General features: G+C 47.6%; 1 protein-coding gene across 1 annotated transcript; it reads left to right on the top strand.

The window, feature by feature from the left end:
* Nucleotides 1-263: 263 nt before the first annotated feature.
* Nucleotides 264-23,773, top strand: COPS3 (COP9 signalosome subunit 3). The gene is made up of 12 exons (XM_060081948.1): nt 264-395; nt 4,293-4,422; nt 6,792-6,904; nt 6,996-7,045; nt 8,517-8,609; nt 10,103-10,282; nt 12,938-13,078; nt 15,082-15,255; nt 18,497-18,583; nt 22,096-22,209; nt 23,086-23,166; nt 23,456-23,773. Exons 1-12 carry the CDS (start codon nt 341-343, stop codon nt 23,507-23,509), a joined length of 1,272 nt encoding a protein of 423 aa, XP_059937931.1. The 5' UTR covers nt 264-340; the 3' UTR covers nt 23,510-23,773.

The raw sequence follows: 23,773 nt of genomic DNA, 5'->3' as shown, positions 1-23,773 counted from the left end.
TTGGAGGATTTGGCAAGGTGTTAAACGGGACAGCCATTCAGAACAAAATCCGGAAAGGATGTGCCTAACTAGGAGTTCAGTTCCTTCCTTTGCCCACCATCTCCGTTAAACCCAGGGAGCGATTTCGCGTGTGCACAGAACGAAGACGGAAGGGAAAGAAAGCTGCCTTCCGGCGCGGTATCCCTAGAGCGGATTCCATGGAAACAGTAGCTGGGTCCCAGGTAGGTGAGATCTCGCGGTGCTTGAGCGGCGGAAGTGACGTCATCGCCATCGAGGCCCTCCACTGGGTCGCTGGTTCTCATCCCGCGGGCGCCGCCTCTGCCGCCGGGCCGCCGGGAACATGGCGTCTGCCCTGGAGCAGTTCGTCAACAGCGTCCGCCAGCTCTCGGCCCAAGGTGAGGCGGTGGGTACAGGCCGCGAGCCTGCGTCCGGGCTGGGCCGGGGGTCTCGGCGCTTGGGCCGGGGCTGACGAGCGCGCGAGCTGGGCGGCCTCTCCGCCCGGGTCCCGACCCCCGGCCTCCGCCCCCCGCCGTCGGTGCCCCCTCGGTCTCGGCTCCCGGCGGCCCCTCCCGACCTGGCCGCGCGGCGGGGCCCCTCGCGGCTTGGCGCGCACGTCCCCCGGGGGCCCTGGCTCCAGACTCCCCTCTTGCGGGCGGAGTTGTAACCATTGTTAATTTTCTTACTAATTTTCATGCCGTTGGTTCGTTCGTTTCATCACCTGCGTATCGAGCCCTGGGCCCAGAATTAAAGTAGTTGGCCGCTGCTGTAAGGCCTCTTTCCCCACCCTGTTTGTTCATCTGTGGAATAGAAATGGCCCTACTCCGCCGAGTTATCAGGACTGAGAGGGAGGAACCGTTAAAGTTGCAGGAGCTGCGTCACCTTGGGCAGGCACGCTTCTCTCCTGAGTTCGTCTCCTTGTGTAAGAAGGGCAGGCTCTGCCCCGAGGTTGCTCAGGTGTGGGGCGCAGCGCGGCGGTTCTGTCTCGTTTCTCTCGTTACTGATAGGAGTTGGCTTCACAGGTGAACCATATTCTCTAGGCGTGAAGAAGCCATCCATGCGTTCGTTCGTGCCACGGACTTAAGTTTCTCCTTCCCGCGGTGCCGTGTGCCTAGAAGCTTCGGGCTGGAGTCCTGTCTCGGTCGCTCGGTGTGCCAGCCGCCTAATTTCCCCGGGCCAGTATTCTTATTTACAAGACAGAACTAGGGCTGTGGTCGTGAGCATCAAGCAGGATCACTTATCTGAAAGCTTTGCACACACGCTCTGTGCAAGTCGCTGCTTTAGGAGCAGCGTGCCGGACAGAGAGGCACAGGACAGTTGCCCTGCCCCTGTGCCTCGTGCCTGTGCCTCATGCTCCCCGAATAGCAAACGTTAATGAGCGTGTTTCCTCAGCTCTTCTTCAGAATTTTCTCACATGAACCTTAAGTGAAGGGAGTGGCATAATGTCCCAGCTTTCTCTGATTAGAGGACGTTTCGTTGGCCCCCATCTGGTTGGGTTCATTTCACACGCACGCTGTGGCCCTTAGGTGTGTCTCCCCTTGGCCTGCACGAGGTGACTGCCTTATGATTTCAGGGTGACCCAGCATTCCTCTTAGGTCTCATCTCAGGATTGGTTATTTAATTGGGGGAAAAGCATGGACTGAAATGCTTAATTGTGGGTGATGCAAATCACTGCAAAGAAGCTATTTCATTCCTGCCGGTGAGATCTCTAACAAGATGATGATGAGTTGGTATTGATATTTCCCAGTTCAACTAGTATTATCACTTTGAAAGGTGATATCTAATGAGATCATGGACTTTCTTTGTTATTGTTTTGCAGTGAGTGTGATGATAATGGAATGTTTATTTTTGGTAAAAATTTAAAAGTATAGTAAGAAGCTCTAGGAATTATCAAAGTTCCTGGCTACAGTCACTTGGATTTTAAGCATTATACCATTTGAGTGTTTTTTAAATTTTTAAAATTTAAAAATTTTATTCTTTAGTACTTTTTATTTATTTATTTATTTATTTATTTATGGCTGCGTTGGGTCTTTGTTGCTGCACACGGGCTTTCTCTAGTTGCGGCAAGCGGGGGCTACTGTCATTGCGATGGCTTCTCTTGTTGTGGACTCTAGGTGCAAGGGCTTCAGTAGTTGTGGCACGTGGGCTCAGTAGTTGTGGCTTGCAGGCTATAGAGCGCAGGCTCAGTATTTGTGGTGCATGGGCTTAGTTGCTCCGTGGCATGTGGGATCTTCGCAGACCAGGGCTCGAACCTGTGTCTCCTTCATCGGCAGGTGGATTCTTAACCACTGCACCACCAGGGAAGCCCCTAAGTGTTTTTTAATAGGAAAAATCACTCAGTTACTAAATAGAAATAGCTGGTATGGGTAGCTTGAAGTTCAAAATGTGAAAGAGAACCGTTGAGGAGGAAACTTGAGAGGTTAATGCCCATGGACTTATGTGTACCCTCCACTGTCACCAGAAAACAGCTGGTGGGATGTGGGAGTAGAGTGTGGCCGTGGTGTCTGTCATCAGAATAACCCATTAAAATCGGTGAGTCTACACCATTGATAATCGTCAGGGAAATGCAAATCAGAACAACGAGATACCACCTCACACCTGTCAGAGTTGCTATCATCAGAAAGTCCATAAATAACACATGTTGGCGAGGATGTGGACAAAAGGAAATCCTTGTGCACTGTTGGTGGAAATGTAAATTGGTGCAGTCACTGTGGAAAATAGTATGGAGGTTCCTCAAAAAACTAAAAACAGAACTACCATACAATCCAGCAATTCCACTCCTCGGTATATATCCAAAGGAAATGAAAACACTAATTTGGAAAGATACATGCACCCCAGTGCTCATAGCACTGTTTACAGTTGCCAAGATATGGAAGCACCGAAGTGTCCATCAACAGATGAATAGATACAGAAGATATGGTACATATATATATATAGTGGAATACTACTCAGCCATAAAAAAGAATGAAATTTTGCCGTTTGCAGCAACATGGACGGACCTTGGGGGTATTATGTTTAGTGAAGTAAGTCACAGAGAGAAAGACAAATACTGCATGTTATCACCTACATGTGGAATCTAAAAAATACAAGAAACTAATGAATCTAACAAAAAAGAAACATATAGAGAACAAACTAGTGGTTACCAGTGGGGTGAGGGAAGGGGAGGGGGCAAGATAGGGGTAGGGGATTAAAAGGTACAAACTACTATGTATAGAATAAGCTATAAGGATATATTGTACAGCACAGGGAATATAGCCAATATTTTAGAATAACTATAAATGGAGTATAACCTTTAGGAATTGTGAGTCAGTATCTTGTACACCTGAAACTTATATAATATTGTAAATCAACTATATCTCAATTAAAAAAGAAAATTCCTTGGGGGGAAATTGGTGAGTCCAATTCTGGCCTAATTAGATTCTGTACCTTAGTTGTTAAGACATAATATTGTGGTATTGGGGAAAGATTGGTGGATCAATTAGATTAATTCAACAAGCTGCTTGTTGATTGATTGGGTGCTAGGCAAGCACTGCGTTCTGAAGCTGGAGAAGAGCCGACTCTCCCCCTGAGTTCATGTGAATGACCTAACACCAGGATCCCGGGGATGCAGAGAGCACAGAGGACAAAGAGCCGTGGGAGGGGGGGCCCGGGCTGACTGTTGACGTGAGTGAGTCGGGTCGTGGGGGTCGTGGAAGAGTGGCGAGGGAGCACTCAGCTTGGAGAGCAGCAGTGCAGAGACCTAAGGCAAGAGCGGGGACGCTGGTGTGTGCAGGGAGGCTCAGGAGGCCAGACGGGGCTGAGGGGGGCGTTTGGAGGAGTGTGATGGGAGTTGTACTTCAGAAAGATCAGACAGGTGCCAGCGTGGGCTGTGGGCTGGAGGAGAGCGATGGAAGGAGGCGGACCACTTGGAAGACGGTGGAGTCCAGACAGGAAATGGTGGGGATCTGAGGGAAGGTGGAGGAGAGAGGAAGGAGCGGACCGAGAGGCTTAGCCGTAAGATGAAGTCATAGTCCTGGAGGTGCGGTGGTGCTGATGGTGATGTGGACACTGCTGGCTTGGGGGACCAGAAGCGGGAGTGGAGAAGAGGGGAAACCTTCAGGGGCCAGAGGAGAGTGGGAAGGTTAGTGCTGAGGCTGCAGGCAGGATGTCTTTGGCCCTTCTGGGTCCTCGTCTGAAATGAAGGAGAAGAAATCACTATCAGGCACCTGCAGGTCTGAGGTGTGAAGCCTGGGATTTGACGTGCTTTGGTTTGGTTAATGGTATAACTGAATGACAGTGTCGTTCCTGTTTTCCAGGGCAGATGACTCAGCTTTGTGAACTGATCAACAAGAGTGGGGAGCTCCTTGCGAAGAACTTATCCCATCTGGACACCGTGCTCGGGGCTCTGGACGTGCAGGAGCACTCCTTGGGAGTCCTTGCTGTTCTGTAAGGGCGTCTTCCTGTGTGATCTTGTGCATGCTTAACCTCACCGCTGCACCTTCTGGCTTTGGGGTTTTTGGTGTATGCAGTAAGCCCTGTCAGTGGCAGTGAGCTCTCTTGCACAACTGAAGTCACGTTGTAGTAGTTACCTTTAACTCGATGCGGCTAATCATTGCTTTTATTTTTATTTATTTTACTTTTTAAAATTAATTTCTATTGGAGTCTAGTTGCTTTACAATGTCGTGTTTCTGCTGTACAGCAAAGTGAATCAACTATACATATATTCCTTCTTTTTTAGATTTCCTTCCCATTTAGGTCACCACAGAGCACTGAGTAGAGTTCCCTGTGCTATACAGCAGGTGCTTTTATATTTTGGTGTGTTTTATCATCTTTTAAAACTCTTATGTTTATACACATTTTGAAATGTATTTTTAAAAATGAATGGCCATCTCAGTTGAGGGCACTGTAGTTTGCGTTTATCTGAATACTTGTGTTCATGTAGTCCATTGGATTCTCCCCACTTTCTAACTTAGAAAGAAAAGAGGGAAGAGTGACAGAACAGGGCACAGGGCTATACCGAGTGAAGTTACCAGTGATCCAGAGCAGCCTTGCTTCCAATTCCCTTCAGACAAGTTTAAGCTGGGTTTTTTTTTCCCTTTTTAAAAAAGCTATAGTTGCTGTACAAGTTTAAGCTGTTTTAAGGCCAAGTTAAATAGACGTTATTTCAATTGGTCTGTTGAACTCTTGTGACTCTGTGTCTTTGACAGTTGAATTCTTTTCTCTTGATGTTGTAGTGTTATAAATTGGGATTTTGTGGTTGTTATGAAAGTTGAGGTAATGTAAATAAACTGAGAAGAAATTGACCTAAAGTGAGGATCTGGCTCCACTTGCACTGAGGTTCTGAGACAGGTCTGCGTCAGGAGGAAGGTGCCGTCGGAACACGGGTGGCCAGTAGCTCACGTGCCTGTTTGAATGTAAATCTTTACGGATGAGTGAAGGGAAAGATGCAGTTCCTCAGCTGCACTTGCCACACCTCAAGGGCTCAGGAGCTGCCTGTAGCCACTGTTTGAGACGATGCAGATGTGGAGCAGGGCCTCCGCTGCAGGAGGTTCTGTGGGTTGGGATGGCTGGGGAAGATTTCTGCCGCCTGTGGTTTCCGATTAAAAGAACAGAAAGCATGATCTGTACACGCGTCAGCTTATGCAGATGTGCATGTCAAGTGAGGTGATGTGTGTGGAAGCTGTTTGAAACTAGAAGGTGTTTTACGTTGTATATCAGTTAAAGGAAACCTGGGAAGAACCCTGACCTTGTTTCCAGGTTCCCTGGGTTTGAATCTATGTTCTGCTGATGATGAGGTTTGAGGCCCGGAGCTTCATATTTTTATTTATAAAATGGAAATCACAATGCCTTACTGACCTATTGTGAAGCCCAAATGAGATTGTCTGGACACATTTTGATACTTGGAAAGTGTAATTATAGATGTAAGGTGGCATTGTTAAGTAATACTGTATAGATGGAAGTACAAATTGAAAGATGGAGAAATTGTCCTTAGGCAATAATACCCATTGGATTTTTCTTGAAATGAGTTTAAACCATTCAGTTTTTTGTTTTTTGTTTTTAAAGAAGAGCTTGCGGTTTACGTGTAAGCAATGTCTAAGTGGTGGTAGCTTATGTGATTTCTCCCTCGAAACCTCTCCGACCCCCTCTTGGTGTTTACGGTAGCCCTTGGTGGCACCATCTGCCCGGTGGTTCGGGCTGGGCCACCTGCCTGAGTCGTCCTTCTTCTCAGCGCTCCGCTCCTTCCGGGCCTGCCCTGCAGCGAGTTTTTCTCCCAGGTCACCCAGCATCCCCTGGGTCCTGGGGCAGCACCGTGACCGTGAGCCGCCGCCGTGGCCTCCGGCCAGCCCGTAGCTTCAGTGTGTTCTGCTCAGGCAGTTGCCCATGGCGGGTTTCTAGGTGAATAAAGCAGTACTGAGCACATTGGACCGCAAAAGAAAAGTATTTTAAAAAATTTTTGGTTATAAGTTTATATTCAGTTACTTCACGGGTATTAGGGCAACCTGATATTTGGCCTCATTTGACGGAGTTTTCTTTTTTGAAAGTTCTTTTTTGGTTGCGTTGTATTTCTTGCCTAACTGCTCTGGGTAAAAGTTGTTCTTTTTTAAGCATATTTTTCTTAACCTCTATTTGTGTCCATGTTCTGTGTCTTGACTGTGCAGAGAACCAGGCCAGGAGAATCTCACAGATTCCAGTTCTTCATTTTTAAAAGTACTGTGACTCCTTTAACTTCACACAGCATTGGAGGCAGGACGGACAGACTTCTCCATTTCCCTGAGAGACGCCAGGACAAGTTGCTTCTTTTCTCTGTGTTGTAGGTTTGTGAAGTTTTCTATGCCCAGCGTTCCTGACTTCGAGACACTGTTCTCACAGGTTCAGCTCTTCATCAGCACTTGTAACGGGGAGCACATTCGCTATGCGACGGACACCTGTAAGGGGAACAGCTTTTTCTTCTTTGCCACGGAATGTATTCTGCCCTGTAGTCATTTATATTTTCAATATTTTATTATTGTTGTGTCTAGTTGCTGGGCTTTGCCATCAGCTAACAAATGCACTTGTGGAAAGAAAACAGGTAAGAATGTTATTTGAGTATTTATAGTTCTGTTTTGCACGCCTCTAAACTGCACAATGTGCTGAGTGTAAGGGTTCCAGCCTGGTGTTGAGACCCTAATGCTCGGACGTATGTGGTCACTGTGGAGAGCTCAGAGCATCCTCTGCGGGGCTCTGACCACAGGAGTAGTGCCTCAAGGGGGGAGGCTGCTGCTTGTGTTTGGAACTGCCATTCTAGCACCCCTTGTGCTGTAAAATGCCGCTTTTTTGTTTGTTAATAAAACTTTTAACTTGCAATTATGACATAATTTTAGCTTTACAAAAAAGTTGTTAGGTTAGTATAATTAATTGCCATAAATGCCCTTCACCCAGAGTCCCCAGGTGTTAGTGTCTTACCATACTTGTTCATTCTTTTCTCTTTTTCCTGAGCCACGGAAAGAAAGTTGCAGATGTGATGCCCCTTTACCCTGAGTGCTTCAGCGAGTGTTTCTTAAAAATTAGGACAAATTAAGACGTTCTCTTACATGACTGCAGCACGGTGATCAACATGAGGGGATGAGCACTGATCGACTCCTTTAACAAATCTGACCTGATTCCGATTTTACCAGTTGTTCCACTAATATCTTCTATAACAGAAGAAAATCTCAGATCACGGGTTGAATTACATTGTTGTGTGTCTTTAGTTTCCTTTAATCTGGTAAACTCTTTATTTTTTGTGATATTGACACAAGTTGTAATTTGTAAGTTTCTTTTTGATTTGAAATTCAACCTTAAGCTAGTGTAAAAGAGGCTGAAAACAAAGAGCCAGTTGGTATTTTGTAGGAGCACCACATAATTATTGTTTGAGGGAGACGGTTAAACCCGACAAGTCTTTACTGAAAAAACATGTTAAGTTCCTCAGCCATTCTATGGTCACACCTCCTCTCCAGAAGCCGACTGCACCTCGTGTGGTCCTTGGTCTTGTTATTCATGGTCAGGGCAGGAAAATGGTCCGTTTGTGCTTGGAACTGCCATTCTAGCGCCCCTTGTGCTGTAAAAGGGGCTTGTGGTATCACTCTCAACAGTAATTTACCACCAGGTAAGAGATGTTGCTGGAGAGAATTTACAGGTGACACCTAGGCTGCCCTGCGGGACAATGCCAACGTCCTTATCCACAGTTCAGTCTCCTAAGCATAGGTCTCATCTGTTGTAAATAATTTGTAAAATTTTTGTTTAGCTGTAAGTATAATGAACTGTTGAAAATGTAATGTTGCTTTTGATTATTGATCTCCAATAATTAGAAAAAGCTTTATGATTTAAAAAGTTGTGCTGAATTACTCTACATATCACAATAAACAGCTTAAGACAACATTTTCTGACTGAATAGGGACAGAAGTTTCGTGAGAGGCTGTGGGACCCTCCTCTTGTGGTTTAGAAGAGCCCATCAGTATGTTACTTTCGTTTCTAAGTGACAACCTAGGACCCAGCGTGCTGACAGGTGTCCTTTCTGACAGCCCCTGCGCGGAATCGGCGTCCTTAAGCAGGCCATTGACAAGATGCAGATGAACACAAACCAGTTGACCTCCGTCCATGCTGACCTTTGCCAGGTGAGCAGCTAGGGGTTGCCCTGAGTCACGGTTGGACTTGGTGAAGATGGCGCTGTGTTCTAAGCCTCGGAATGTGTAGCTGCCCCTGTTGCTGGGAAGGGAATCTTGGGGCTACTGAACGCAAACCATCGACTGAGGCCCAGCTAGTCAGCTCGTGATGTGGGGACAGGTGGGGTGAGTAGCGCTTGTGACCGTAACAATCCCAGTAAGGAGCTCTGGAACCTGAGGACGAACCAGGTGACTTCTTACACTTAAAGTGTTGTTCATGTATTTATTTTATTTTGTGTGACTCCAAACCCAGATGGCAAAGGGGGGTGGTATATAATGAAGCCCGTCTCCCACCTGCTGACTGGCCACCCATCCCTTCTCTCCAAAGGAAACTGGAATTAGTAGTTTCCTAGGCATCCTTCCAAAGATGTTTATGCACATATAAGCAGATATGTTTATATTTGTTCTCTCTGGTTTTTTAAACACAAATACTAATCTATACAATGTCTTATGTACCTTGCTTTTTTCTTACTGTGTCTTGGAGATGATTCTCTGTCAGTGCTTTACAGCTGCAGAGAATTCCATAACATGGGTTTAGCCAGTCCCTGTGGGGTATCTAGATTGTTTCTTTAATGAATAACATGGTATATGGATTATTTCAACCACGTGTTCTAATTTCACATGGAGACGTGCACTCTTTTCTCTTTATTTATTTATTTATTTATTTAATTTTATTTTTTGGCTGCGTTGGGTCTTCGTTGCAGTGCGCAGGCTTCTCATTGTGGTGGTTTCTCTTGTTGCGGAACACGGGCTCTAGGCGCGCGGGCTCAGTAGTTGTGGCTCACGGGCTCTAGAGCGCAGGCTCAGTAGTTGTGGTGTGCAGGCTTGGTTGCTCTGTGGCATGTGGGATCTTCCCGGACTAGGGCTTGAAGCCGTGTCCCCTGCATTGGCAGGCGGATTCTTAACCACTGCGCCACCAGGGAAGTCCCCTCTTTATTTCTTCTCAAAAACTTTTGTGATGGAGGTGTGACGTACATACAGTAAAGTTTGCAGATCTCAGGTGTACAGTGAGTTTGTGCCTGTGTGTGCCCTGTGCCGCATCACCCAGACACAGAACTTTGCTGGATCTTGCTTTCTTGAGCTGCACATTCCCTACACTTACCTGAGGGGTTCAGACATGGAAAAGGAGTGATTGGAGAGAAACTGTTCTTACTTCACCAGGGCAGTGAAGAGAAAAGGTCATACTTGTCGTGCATCTGTAAATAGATGGGCTTTGCTTCATTTGTGGGGCCCTTTATGTCATAGCCGGTTAGTCTTTTCTAAAGAAATGCTATTGTATTCCGAATGCCTAAGAAAATGGAATAACGTGCTGACATTTAGATCCTTTTAGTCAATAAAATGTAAAGCCAGTTATTTTCTAGAACTTTCCGGAATCTGCAAATTTGCTCTTTCCGCTAAAGCCGAAGTGCACCTAGAATGATGGCTTCGTGTCAATTTTTCCACAGCTGTGTTTGCTGGCAAAGTGCTTTAAGCCCGCCCTCCCGTACCTGGACGTGGACATGGTGGACATCTGCAAAGAGAATGGGGCCTACGAGGCCAGGCACTTCCTGTGCTACTATTACTATGGCGGGATGGTCTACACCGGGCTGAAGAACTTCGAGCGAGCACTCTACTTCTACGAGCAGGTAGTCGGCGCTCCCCCAGGGGCGTGTGAACTCGCAGGCTCGTGGCTGGAGCTGCAGGGGAGGGTCCTTTCAGAGGCTGTTTCCCTGTGGCCAGGGGTGCAGGACAGGGGAGGGATGGGCACTGTGGGGCAGGTCTGACCAGGCTTTGCCACAACCCCCATCTGGTTTGGGTTGAGTTGTGTGTGCCTCTTGACTTTGTAGCTTCCTTTGCGTGTGGGGAAGGGATGGAACCGAGTGACCTTTGACGCATCTTCTTGTTCTGAAACCAGATGTGACGTTCGGTTAAGTTTTTCTTTCTTTCATTGTTTTTTTTGGCTGCACCGTGTGGCCTGTGGGATCTTAGCTCCCCGACCAGGGATTGAACCCAGGGCCACAGCAGTGAAAGCGCTGAGCCCTAACCACTGGACTGTCAGGGAACTCCCGAGTTTTTCTTACTTTAATAAATAAAACGTTCTTCTGGTCTGTAATTCAAAGGGTGTGAAGGAGTACACAGTGAAAAGTGCCCCCCACCTTTGTGTCTGTGTAATGAGACATATTGAGCAGCTCTGCAGCTTCACTCAGGGTCTAACAAAGATAGACAGTACTGGCTAAAACCAGTGTTTTAGGATAAATTTGCCAGACGTTCATAAGTTGTTTTATTCAGAGCACATGTTCGGGTAATAAAAGACATTCCAAGCCTCAGAGGAGCTCATGGTGTATTTGAGATGCTGTAGAAATCCCCGCGCAGACCTGTGAGTGGGCATTGCCTCAGTGAGCGGGGGCTGACCAGCATTGCTGGGGGCCTAGGGCAGGGTGACCACAGGTGCTGTTGACAGGGGCGGTATCCTTCAAGGACGTGACTGGTCAGGTAGGACCTTCCAGGGGACTACATTGACCATACGGTCACAATTTCAGTTCCTCAGAAAACTGCGAGCACACACCTGCAGCTACTGAACGTGCGGTGGCTCTGCAGCCCAGCAGAGGCGGGATGAGCCGGCCGATGGTCTAGGGGTGCTGAGACATGGGCGCGCGGCAGGAAGGTGCGCGGTTCTGTCACAGAGAGTTGAAGTGTCAAAGACACAGCATGTTTATGTTTACAGCTAGAAGACTTTTACCTGATAATCCACATAGTCCCTCTTTTGCCCAAGTGGCAGTCTACTTCATGGCGCTGTGTCTTCGTGATGTACATCAGTTCCAGGTAGTATTAGTACCTTAATTTCAGGAGGTGACACAGATTTTGTTTTACTGCCTTTTTAAAATCCAAAAGAAGGATGTACTTAATGAAAAAAATTCAGATCACACAGCATTATATAAAGTAAAGAGTGAAAGTAGCCTCCTCCTCTTACCCCATGCTACATGTGGACCTGGCAGTTTACCAGCCCCCGATTGGTGGCGCTTGAAGCAGGTTTGTTGCTTCGCTATTAAAGCTTCACTCTTAAAGCAGTGTTGCGTGTGGATTGTTGCACTTGTGTTCTTATGCACTTGCATGAGTGTTTCTGTTGAATAATTCTCAGAAGTGCCTTATGGGCTCAGTGGCTTGGATTCTGATTTGGAACATTTGGGCTGATCTGGGTGTGATAGTTTTGAATTCTTAACCCTCATGAATCCAGGTGGAAAAAGGTGGAAAGGCAGCCTCAGAATGGGAGGAAATATTGGCAGATCACATTTCTGATAAGAGACTTACATCCAGAATGTACAAAGATGTCTTAAAACTCAACAATAAAATTTTAAAAATGGGCAATGGGTTTGAATAGACATTGCTCTAAAGAAGATAGGCAAATGGCTAAAAGCACTAGTCATCAGGGAAATGCAAATCAAAACCACAGTGTGATATCAAATCACACTAGCATGGCTGAAGTTAAAAAGAGAGCCAGTAATGTGTTGATGAGGATGTGGAGAACTCAGAACCCTCATAACTGCCAGTGGGGATGTACAGTGGTGTGGCCACTTTGAAAATAGCTTGGCGGTTCCTCAAAAGGTTAAACCTAAAACTTCCATATGACCCAGCACTTCACTCCCAGGATTACACCCGAGAGAAGTGAAGACAAATGTCCACTCAAATACATACATGAATGTTCATAGCAGCATGATGATTCATGTGGCCAGATGCCCGCCAGCTGAGGATCTGAGTACACAAAAGGTGGAGCACTGTTTGCCCATAACACAGAATGAGGTCCTGACACAGGCCACTGCAGGGGTGTGCCCTGAAAATGTCACGTCGAAGCTGCTCACAAAAGACTACATGAAGCCATTTATGGCACTTCCCTGGCGGTCCAGTGGTTAGGACTCTGTGCTCTCACTGCCCAGGGCCTGGGTTCAATCCCTGGTTGGGGAACTGGGATCCCATAAGCCACGCAGCGAGGCCACACACACAGAAAAAAGCCATTTATATGCACTGTCCAGAGTAGCCAAGTCCATTGAGACGTGAGGTAGAGGAGTGGTTGCCTGGGGTTGGGGAGTGGGCAGTGACCACTGACGGCCTGGGGTTTCTTTTTAGGGGGTGAAAATGTTCTGAAATTTGGTAATGGTGATAGTCGCACAGCTTGGTGAAGACACCAAAGCCCAGTGAGTTGGATGTGTTCAAAGGGTAAATTCTAGAGTTATTAAAAGGTCGTGATTTAGTATAAGTGCTCTTTTCCTAATTCAAGCTCCCTTGCTATCTTCACTCCTGCTCAGGCCATCGCCACTCCTGCTATGGCTGTCAGTCACATCATGCTGGAGGCATATAAAAAGTATATTCTCGTTTCTTTGATACTGCTTGGCAAAGTGCAACAGCTGCCGAAATATACGTCTCAAATTGTGGGTAGATTCATTAAGGTGAGTTTTTAAAACAGAAGGATTTCTTAGGTGACATGTTTTGTTCATAGGAAATTGTGGTGATGCGTAGCTCTGTAGTCGTTTTTTTGTTTGTTTGTTTTTTTGCGGTACGCGGGCCTCTCACTGTTGTGGCCTCTCCCGTTGTGGAGCGCAGGCTCCGGACGCGCAGGCTCAGTGGCCATGGCTCACGGGCCCAGCTGCTTGGTGGCATGTGGGATCTTCCTGGACCAGGGCACGGACCCATGTCCCCTGCATCGGCAGGCGGACTCTCAGCCACTGCACCACTAGGGAAGCCCTCTGTAGTCTTATTCTACGGGCCCTAGCTCTCCCAGCACGTTAAATTAGCAGATGCTCACTTGCCGCCTGCTGGGCGTCTGGCAGAGCCCGAACCCTCCCAGTCGGTGCACACCGATCACCTGACGGACCGCGATGTTCCTAGGAATCTGTTTTCACACTTTTGCTCTGGGTGATCATAACTGTAGATGTTTAAGGTCCTAGAAAAGCAGTGCTGACTCTGTTGGACTCTCACTTTGACCAAGTGCTAGGGAATCTTATTAAACCCGAAGCGCTGTTCACAGAGCTGCTCTTGTTTCCCTGAGGACTCAGCCCTGGGACCACGTGAAGAAATGACTTACTTTTTTTTTTTTTTTTTTAAAATACATGCTCATGGGGTTTTTTGTTTTTGTTTTTTTTTTTAAACTGAAGTCACTATCATTCTGATAAAAATTTTTTGCTGACCCTCCTTTTACAAAATTCAAAATTTCACTAGATCAGTGTGAGTCTTCCTGATGAGAAGATTTCCGTGCTGCCTTGTTGAGGGTGGTCCATGTCCTTCTCTAAGAGCCCGTCGTGCTTCTCGGGCTCCAGGCTGCTAGTCACAGATGGGGGCATGGGGGTGGGTAGAAGGACGCGCAGGTTTGGGGAGCTCCCGGGGAGATTCAGGTGGCCCTAGGAGGAGGGCCTTTGTAAGGTGAGGTCCCCATGACTCAGCTTCCTTCCCCACAATTGTGGTTTGTTGGCGGTGATACCAGAGTGGTGAAGAGGGCACAGGCTTCAGGGTGGGGATGCAGGTTTGAATCCGTGTCTCCGGACCACAGACCTACTCGTGGGCCTGGGTCCGGTTTCCCACGTATAAGAGAGGGAACGCGTGCGCACGTATAAGATAGAGGGGAACGCATGTGCACGTAATAAGAGGGCAACGTATGTTCACGTAATGAGAGAGGGGAACGTATGCGCACGTAGTAAGGGTATCGCATGCGCACGTAATGAGATAGAGGGGAACGCATGTGCACGTAATAAGAGGGCAACGTACGTTCACGTAATGAGAGGGGAACGCATGCACACTATGATAGAGGGCAATGCATGCTCACGTAATGAGGTAGAGGGGAATGCATGCGCATTTAATAAGATAGAGCGCAACGTATGCGCACGTAGTAAGCTAGAGGGCAACGCATGCGCGTGTATAAGATAGAGGGCAACGCATGCTCACGTAATAAGATAGAGGGGAACACGTGCGATGGTGAAAGCAGCACATCTCTGAGTGCGCCCTCAGCCCTGTTGTCTCTGGTTCCCTCAGAAGTAACGGGTTGTCCCGTTGCGCCCGGTGAGGTATGTGTGAGAGGGAGAGGGAACTGAGAAGAGTGGGAATTTTCCTTCTTCTTCCCAAAGTGGTTTATCAAGAGGAAAATCAAGAGCCACTGATGGAGAAAAAAGACCTGTGTGCCTTTACTAACTGTGTGTACTGCACTTGCTGTGCAGCAGTTTGCTCTGTACTACAAAGTGGGTGGTTTTTTTGTTTGACAGTAAACTACTCCATGGTGCATTTCTATCCTTGGTCTTGAAAACTATGCATTTGCTTTGGGTAAATTATAAATTGTTAGGTAACAGTAAAGGATGTTGAATGTACTTACTCCAAATTTAGTGCCATGTTTTCTTTTGCGTCTTACACAGGCTCCGTTCCTCTAACTTTCGAATCTGGTTTCTTCCCGCCTGCACACCTTTAGCCTCTTAGCAACGCGTACCACGAGTTAGCGCAAGTTTATTCCACCAACAACCCCTCGGAGCTCCGCAACCTGGTAACCAAGCACAGCGAGACCTTCGCTCGCGACAACAACATGGGGCTGGTGAAGCAGTGCCTGTCCTCGCTGTACAAGAAGAACATCCAGAGGCTCACCAAGGTGAGGCCCTGGCCGGGCCCCTCCTGACCCTGGGCTCCTTTTCTCCCCTCGTCCCCCTCAGCACCGAGGCAGCAGCTCAGGGTCTCATCCTGAGGAAGAGCTCCCCCCGCTGACCCCCTAGGGCACTTTGGTAGGGGCTTTTGGTCTTTCCAGTGCTGGGGCAGGGTATTTGAGAAGAGGGACAGGTGAAGAGCAAGAGGTAGGAGATACGGCCACCCTGGGAGGCAGAGACAGGGAGCCCGGGGACGTGGCCATGTTGCCCAGGACCTGCGGCGGGCTGACCCACGCGGGGGCACAGGGCCAGCACACTGGAGCTGGGGGAGGTGAGCCGATGGTGTGTTTTCTATTTTCAAGATGAAAATAAGCCTAATGGCTTTTGATGACGGAAAATATGCTTACTATCAAGTGTTAAAACCGCCCAGGAAAGTGTAAAAAGAAAAACGCAGCTCCCCATGAGCCAGGAAGGCATTGCTGCAGGTGGTAGTAAACCAACAGAGAGTGGCGGTGACCGGGACGGCGCAGCTCTTCTCCTGGGGCTCAAGGACGGTGCGGTCGGGCTCCAGGCAGAGGAGGGGAAAGGACGCTGCTCAGTTGATGCGAGGGCCAGGGAGGCTGGAGGCGACCAGGGGGAGGAGGGGCAGCCGGGGAGGCCGCCACTGCGTGGGGAGAATCGCTCCTCGAGGAGGAGGAGGAGGGGAGGGTCATTGCACATGAGAAGGAGGCCCCTTCCACACACTCCAGACATCAATCTGTAAGAGGAAGACGGAGAACACAAAAGAGAGAGCGACTCAAAGAGGATGAAAAACAAATGTCCTGTCAGAGAAAAACCAGCTGCACCCATAGGGTAAAAAGACCGGACCTAAGAGATTCAAGGTGACCAGCAGCTGAATTCTCCCCACAGTGTTTTCCATTTGGTCCAGGTGCCAATGCAGCTGCTCTAAGTACAATAAATTTCTATCTCACCATCGAGAGGAGCTGCTGGGAAACAGCTGCACCCGTAGGTGACTGGTACTGGGAGTTTAGATGAAAAACCAAAATGTGAACAAGGAGAAAAGACAGTGCACGTTCAAAAAAATGTTAAGTTACAAAATGGCGAATGAAAGTTAAATGAAGAATTAGAACTTAGGGAATCTAATAAGTAGGCATCACTGCGAAAATCATCAGTTAAACTATCTTGTGAAATAGTCAACCCCAGTTCGTCACTTTGGAATCAGTTGATAGCTTATACTGAGAAGTCGGTATGCTTTATATGGAAAGTGCAGTTTTCCGTTTTGGATCGGATAAATACGGATCCAGAGTGTGACCGACCAAACATGAAGGGCCTTAGGTGGCCAGTCCAGGGCGGGGCAGTGGCTTCACAGTCACCAGTGTCCTGGTCCTGCTGTGCTGACTTAACACTGATTTGAGTCCGCTGGGCTGATAAGCCCTTCCCGGCGGCCTTGGGGGGGCATCACAGTTGCTGATGGGCAGGGGCGCCACCATAGAGGATGTGTGGCGTCATGTCCTGGTGTTAGAACAGTAGATGGAGCATCAGAGGATTTTCCAGCCAGGTTAGTATGTTATTCAAAGGGCAAAAAAGTCAAAGGCTTTTTAAGAAGTCTCAGCAGGTGTACTGTATGTGGGTGTCGGGACGAGAGGCTGGCTGCAGGGCAACCAGGGAAATGGGGTTATCATGTGAGGCTCAGGTCTGCTCCACATTTGTGTTTTGTGAGCGTTTCTCTAAATCTCTCTGCTCTGTGTGTAGACACTGCTGTTCACTGTAGTTGGGATCATATTGTATGTGCTGTTCTGTACTTGGCTTTTTTCACTGTCTTCACCTTGTTTCCACGGCAACATAAGCCTGCATCACAATGACTGTACATCATACTCTGTTGTACAGATGGTCACAACTTACTCAACCAGTCCTCTTCTGGTAGACATTCAAGTGGAAGTTTCTCCCTATTTTGAAATGGGGAAAATGACAGTTCCGGGTATTTAGAAATGTTCACTTTTGAGTCCTCATTGGCGCTAAACTACTTAGATACTTCTTAGAATTAACAGTAGTTTCATTTGGAGAGGGCGTGCTACTCTTTGAACTAAAGTATATGTATCAGAATTTTCGGTCATTGGCTTATTAAGAATTTTCAACATCACAGTCTTAACATGGCCTGCTCTGAAAATGCCATCATTGTAAATATTGCCAGCTGCCCCCCCAAAAAAAGAGTTCTTTTAATTTGTTCCTGAAAGGGGGCATTTTCATCAAGTCCCAGGCAAACCAATGATAAATACTGGTTTCCTTTTAACTCCCTATTTGTTTACACATTCTAGCTTTGAATTTTGAAGGGCGAATGTGATTTTTTTTCAATTTTATATTATTTACAAGGTAATACGTTTACAATACGAAATTCAAAGACACAAAAATCTCCATCCAGTTCCTATACCCCAGCCGGCCTTTTCTTTCTCCAGAGGCAGCCTGGTGTCACCCGCTTCTCGGATATCCTTCCAGAGATCATCTGTGCACATAGAAGCACATGCATTCATATGCATGTGTGCTGTCACACGTATGCACTCTTTCCTTGTACACAGATGTGAGCATGCTGTAGACCCTGTTTTTTTGTTTGTTTTTGTTTTTTTTCTGCGGTACGCGGGCCTCTCACTGTTGTGGCCTCTCCTGTTGCGGTGCTCCGGACGTGCAGGCTCAGCGACCATGGCTCACGGGCCCAGCCGCTCTGCGGCATGCGGGATCTTCCCGGACCAGGGCACGAACCCGTGTCCCCTGCATCGGCAGGCGGACTCTCAACCACTGCACCACCAGGGAAGCCCTGTAGACCCTGTTTTGCATCCTTTTTTATATTTAACAATGCACATGTCTTGGATTCTTTTCCAGCTCATAAAAAGTGTCCACACTCAGTAAGTTTTTTACAGCTGTGTAGGAGTCCGTTCGTGTAATTGCGCTGCACTCAGCCAGCCCTCTACTGACGGACTTCTAGGTGGTTCCAGTCTTTGCCGTTGCAGGCGGTGCTGAAATGGTGGTGCACACGTCATTTCACATGTACAGGACACACGTGTGGGATACTGTTTAAAAGTCATTAGTCCTCTAGAAAACTGAGGCTAAAACCTTAGTCATGTCATCTTCACAACAAAAAGTTATCTCGTACAGTATTGGAAAGCAAATTTTCAGAGACTCAGTAGAACTCTGTACACATTTAATAAAAATTTCCTCAGCGTTTCTACTTGTGATTAATTAACTTCTGAATTTCAGACCTTTTTAACGCTGTCATTACAAGACATGGCAAGTCGTGTGCAGTTATCTGGACCTCAGGAGGCAGAAAAGTACGTCTTGCACATGGTGAGTGTGTTGCTATTTTTCAAAAAGTAATCACTGGATTTTTGTCCTTGTACAGGTAACAGGTGTTTACGATAGAAAATATAAAGGAGGACGAAGGGGGCCCATCCAGTGTCAACCACTGTGGACATTTTCGTTGATTGACTTACAATCTTTGGGGTTTTCCTGTGACATGTACTCATGTGTTACACACAGTGGTGTCTTAGCAGTGCTCCGTATTTATATTTTCATCGTCACAGTTTTTGTGAATATCATTTAAAACACTCATGAAATATTTCAGATAATACAAAGAGACACAAAGCAGTGCTGCTTTGCCTGCTGGTCTGTGATGAGCCACGGATGAGCCATATGTGGGGCAGGGCCCTGCTGCCCTGAGGAAGTCCTGTGCAGCGAGGTAGGGGCCTGGTGACCTCATGGGTGGCAGTCTGACTCACCCCCCTCCTGGGCCGTGTCACCCCGAGACCACACTCAGAGCGGATACCCACGCGCTCAGCTCCAGATGCAGATAGCAAATGTCACAGGACACCTGAGACCCATTTACTTCCCAGTTGTAACTCCCCACTCCCCAAATTTAGATACGCATTTATTTATTTGTTTTTTTATTTATTTGTTTTTTAAAGGTTGGCATTTTTATTTTATTTATTTATTTACTTACTTTGGCAGGGCTGCATTGGGTGCTCGTTGCGGTGTGCGGACTTCTCATTGCGGTGCCTTCTCTTGTTGCCGAGCATGGCTCTAGGCACGTGGGCTTCAGTAGTTGTGACACACGGGCTCAGTAGTTGTGGCGCACAGGCTTAGTTGCTCTGTGGCATGTGGGATCTTCCCGGACCAGGGCTCGAATCCGTGTCCCTTGCTCTGGCAGGCAGATTCTTAACCACTGCGCCACCAGGGAAGTTCCTGGATAAGCATTTAAATGACTATGTGGTAACCCACCAAGTTGAAATAGCATCATTTACTTACTTATTCTGTTACACAAGCGCACGTCTCCGATCTGATCCACCAAGAGCAAAGCTCTGTCCTCAGCCCGGGTCCGGCGCACCTTCTCACGCAGAACGTCAGCACTCTGCGTTTCCTGCTGGTGATCGCCCCTGTGGTTTCAGGAGTGGTGCCGGGTCAGGATGAGGAGTCATGAAACTTTTCAGTTGTGATAATGGAGTATTTTCTTTCCATAGTTCAATTTACAAATGTTTGGAGGTTTTTTCCTTTCCTGTGTTTGGAGGTAATCCTCCAAACACAGACACACATCCCAAACAAGCAAAACCTGTCCCACCTCCCCAGCCTTGGAGCGCCTGCTGAGAGCACCTTGCTGCCCACAGGGTTCCATCCCGTGGGTCAGCCGCACCCCTCCCCGGACTTGCTCATCAGTGGTGGGGACCAGTACGTGAGTGGTGCGGGCACAGCTCGTGAGGTGCTCGCCCAGCCCAGACGGACCCTGACAGGCTCCAGACCAGCTGGCGATGTTTTATCTGCCAGAGACACGTGGCATCTGCCAGGGCAGATGTCTGAGGACGTTTCTGGTTGTCACAGCTGGGGGTGCTACTCACATCTAGTGGGTAGAGCCAGGGACGCTGCTCAAGCTCCCACAATGCAGAGGACAGCACCTACCACAAAGAATTAATCTGGCTCAAAATGTCAATTACGCCACACCTGAAAAATCCTGCCCTACCGTGTAAAATTTATGAAGGCAGGGGTGGTTCTTTAAATAAGACTCAATTTTTTAGGGCAGTTTGAGGTTCATAGCACAGTTGAGGGGAAAGTACAGGGTTCCCTGCCCCACACGTGCACAGCCTCCCCTTGTCAGTACCCCTACCAGGTGGGACAGTTCTTAGCAACTGACAACCCTACACGGATGTGTCACCATCCCAAGGTCTTACTGTACATTAGGGTTCGTTAATGGTGTTGGACGTTCTGTGGGTTTGCACAAGTGTATAAGGACATGGATCCATCATTATAGTGTCGGATGGAGTATTTTCATTGCCCTGAAAATCCTCTGTGCTCTGCCTATTTGTCCCTCTCACCCTTCCCCCACCCCCACTGATCTTTTTATTTTCTCTACAGTTTTGCCTTTTCCAGAATGTAATATAGTTGGAAACATACAGTGTGTAGCCTTCTCAAACCTGCTTCCAGCCCTACCTCTGCCTAGAAAGGTTATTATTATCCTGATTTCTATCGTCCTATTTTTAGTTGTGTCCTATTTTTGAGTTTTATATAAAAGGAAACGTACAGCATATGTACTTTGGCTTTTTTTGCTCAACACCATGAGATTCATGCACAGTGTTGGGTATCATTGTAGTTGGTTCATTTGCAGGGCTGCAGCGTTCCACTATACGAGGCTGCCTTTCCGTTCCCATCAGGGGACGCTTGGGTTGTTTCCAGTTGTAGTTATTACAGAGAGTGCCACTGTGGTGAGCCTGGTGTGCATGTCCTTCCCCTTTGTGAAGAGGCAGCTCTCTTTGCTCATGGGGTCAGAGGTACGCCTTCTGTTTAGTGTGTGTTGGGCTGTGGGTGTTTCATTAACTGGGGCCCATCCCTTTCCAGGATGGAAAGGAGCAGACCAGCTCAGGCAGCTCAGTTCCACTGTGACAGACCACTGTCACCTGGGGAGCAGTTTGTTAGAATAACAACACCTGTTTGGGATTTTATTGGCTTCTTGCTTTTTACTTCATGGACAGGATTTGGGGGTGAGGATCAAACAAATAAATCCCCAGTTGATGCAAAGAACAAAGACCTTGAAACTGCCTTGGAATCGACACTGGCAGAAAGTTTTCTTAAAGGACCAGAAGATAATTTCTACTGGGGTGAAACAAAAATGTGTTAGGGTTTCACTTTTTAAAATGCAACGGCAACGTCAGTTATATCTCACAGAAATTTTCTAAAGATGTAAGGGCACTTCTGAAACATTATGCTAGAGAAGCAAGACACAGAGACCACATATTGTCTGACTCCATTTATATGAAACATCCAGAACAGGCAAATCCATAGGGCAGAAAGTAGATTAGTGGTTGCAGGGGGCTTGGGAGGAGGGAAAATGGGCAGTGACTGCTTAAATGGGGTGGGTTCCCCTTGGGGGCAGTGAAATCTTTTGAAACAGGGTAGAGTTGGTTGCTGCACATCACAAGTGTAGTTGAATCCTCTGAATTGTTCACTTTAAAATGGTTAATTTGGGACTTCCCTGGTGGTCCAGTGGTTATGACTCTGTGCTCCCAGTGCAGGGGGCACGGGTTCGGTCCCTGGTTGGGGAACTAAGATCCTGTATGCCGCATGGCCAAATAAATAAATAAATAAAACAAAATGGTTAATTTACCTTATGTGGATTTTACCCCTTCACACCTATCTTGGCGCAGTGCACATGGTAGGTGTTGAATAGATATCTTTGAATAAGCAGGTGGTGCTTAAAAATACACATACAGAATTATTTGTTTATTGCTTTCTGTGATTTCTCCTGATTGTATTGAAACACTGCATAGTCACATAGTTTTTGGGTCTAAACTGCTTTCCTGATTTCTCTTTTATAGATAGAAGATGGTGAAATTTTTGCAAGTATTAATCAGAAGGATGGGATGGTCAGTTTCCATGATAACCCTGAAAAATATAATAACCCTGCCATGCTTCATAACATTGATCAGGAGGTAAATACGAATGCCAGGTGTTTTGGGCTGGTGTTTATGATGTTATACCTGAAATACTGACTGTATGTTCCAGGATAATTTTAGCTCTAAATACCGGTAGTTCCCAACTAGTTTCTAAGAACATCTTATTTCTTAGAAAGTTAATTTCAAGGTGAACTCTCCCAGGTTGTACGGTTATAAGTAGATGGTGGGTTAGCTTATTTGTCTAGCTCACCAAAGCCTCCTTCAACTCCTGAAACACTTTAAGGGTCTTAGAATCGGTACAGTTTTATCCGTACCCAGTGGCCACCTATACTGTAGAGCCTTCAGTAACGTGAATCTGGAGCCCCAGCTCGGACAGTCAGGAATCCCCGTCTCTGCAGGGGGAGAGTGCGCAGCTGGAGGAGACGAGCCGTGCGCGGTGGCCCCTGGGCAGCAGCGTGGGCCACGGAGCGCGTCCTGCTCTGAGTGCTTGCCGGGGTCTGGACGTGAGCCAGGATTGTGTGGGTGGTCTGGTTTCTTCCCTTTGTTTAGGCAAACGGATTGAACTGAACAGCTCCAGAACCTTCAAAGCAGTATGTCTCCACAGTCTGTTTTTGGCAATTCCAAGTTTTCTTTAAAAAACCCTGAAAACGGGAAGGTTTTTTTTGTAACTCATGTGATGGCAAATGAATATTTTTAGGTTTCACTGCAAAAGATGTCAGCGTGTTTGATGACGAGGTGCTGCCCCAGGTCCTGCTGTACTGTGTTGCTGGCGGAATCCAAAACTTCTGACTCCAGAATTCATCTGGCCCCAGAGTTGTGACCCTGTAGCACCCACAGTAATAGTCTAGGCTAAAAAGGTGAAGTTGCCCTAAACCCGCTCACTCAGCACGTCCACGCCTGTCTTCCACGCAGATGCTGAGGTGCATAGAGCTGGACGAACGGCTGAGGGCCATGGACCAGGAGATCACAGTGAACCCTCAGTTCGTGCAGAAGGTGACTGGGGCCCCCTTATTCACGGAGTGGGCCGGGCGGGGCAGGGTGGCATCCTCCATCAGGAGTGTGAGCTTGTGCCCAGAAGCCATATCGGGGAGGTTCACAGAGACATACTTGCTGGGGACGTTTCCAGACTCCAGGCTGGAAGTGTGTTTAGGGATGAGGGTGGGGGTCCCAGACCTGCCTCCCCCGTACACGGGGTGGCGTCCTCGGGGGGTAGGTGTCTGGGGCTGGCTGGAAACCCTTGGCCAGGGCAGACAAGCGCACTGCCTCTCTCCCTCCCTTCCAGAGCATGGGGTCGCAGGAAGACGACTCGGGAAACAAGCCATCAAGTTACTCCTGAAGCCAGGACTCTTCCTGAGTTTCAGAGAAGCCTTCGCCGTGGCCGGGGCAGGTGTCGGGAGGGCGGCAGGGAGGACCAGGCCCCGTCTCACCTAGACGTTAAGACACTGTTTTGTTTTGACGTCTTCGGTCCTGTGTACTTTCAGAAAACCATCCTCTCTGCAAAGAAAGGAAAACGTTTTCAAACTTTAAAGCCTGTTGTGGATTTATTTATCCTCAGATTAATGTGGTTATTGCATTAAATCTACCTTTTTGTTTTAAATTA

This window comes from Mesoplodon densirostris, chromosome 18, assembly GCF_025265405.1.
Source record: "Mesoplodon densirostris isolate mMesDen1 chromosome 18, mMesDen1 primary haplotype, whole genome shotgun sequence".
Classification (NCBI taxonomy): Eukaryota; Metazoa; Chordata; class Mammalia; order Artiodactyla; family Ziphiidae; genus Mesoplodon; species Mesoplodon densirostris.
The sequence above is the reverse complement of the archived record's forward strand: the minus strand, read 5'-3'. Positions and strand labels throughout refer to the sequence as shown.

What these genes read in the sequence shown, in the direction of transcription:
- COPS3 (XM_060081948.1), top strand. Translation starts at nt 341, where the DNA reads ATGGCGTCTGCCCTGGAGCAGTTCGTCAACAGCGTCCGCCAGCTCTCG. An exon ending in TCGCTATGCGACGGACACCT is followed by an intron (nt 6,905 to 6,995) that starts GTAAGGGGAACA and finishes TGTTGTGTCTAG; the next exon opens with TTGCTGGGCTTTGCCATCAG. An exon ending in AAAAGTACGTCTTGCACATG is followed by an intron (nt 18,584 to 22,095) that starts GTGAGTGTGTTG and finishes TCTCTTTTATAG; the next exon opens with ATAGAAGATGGTGAAATTTT.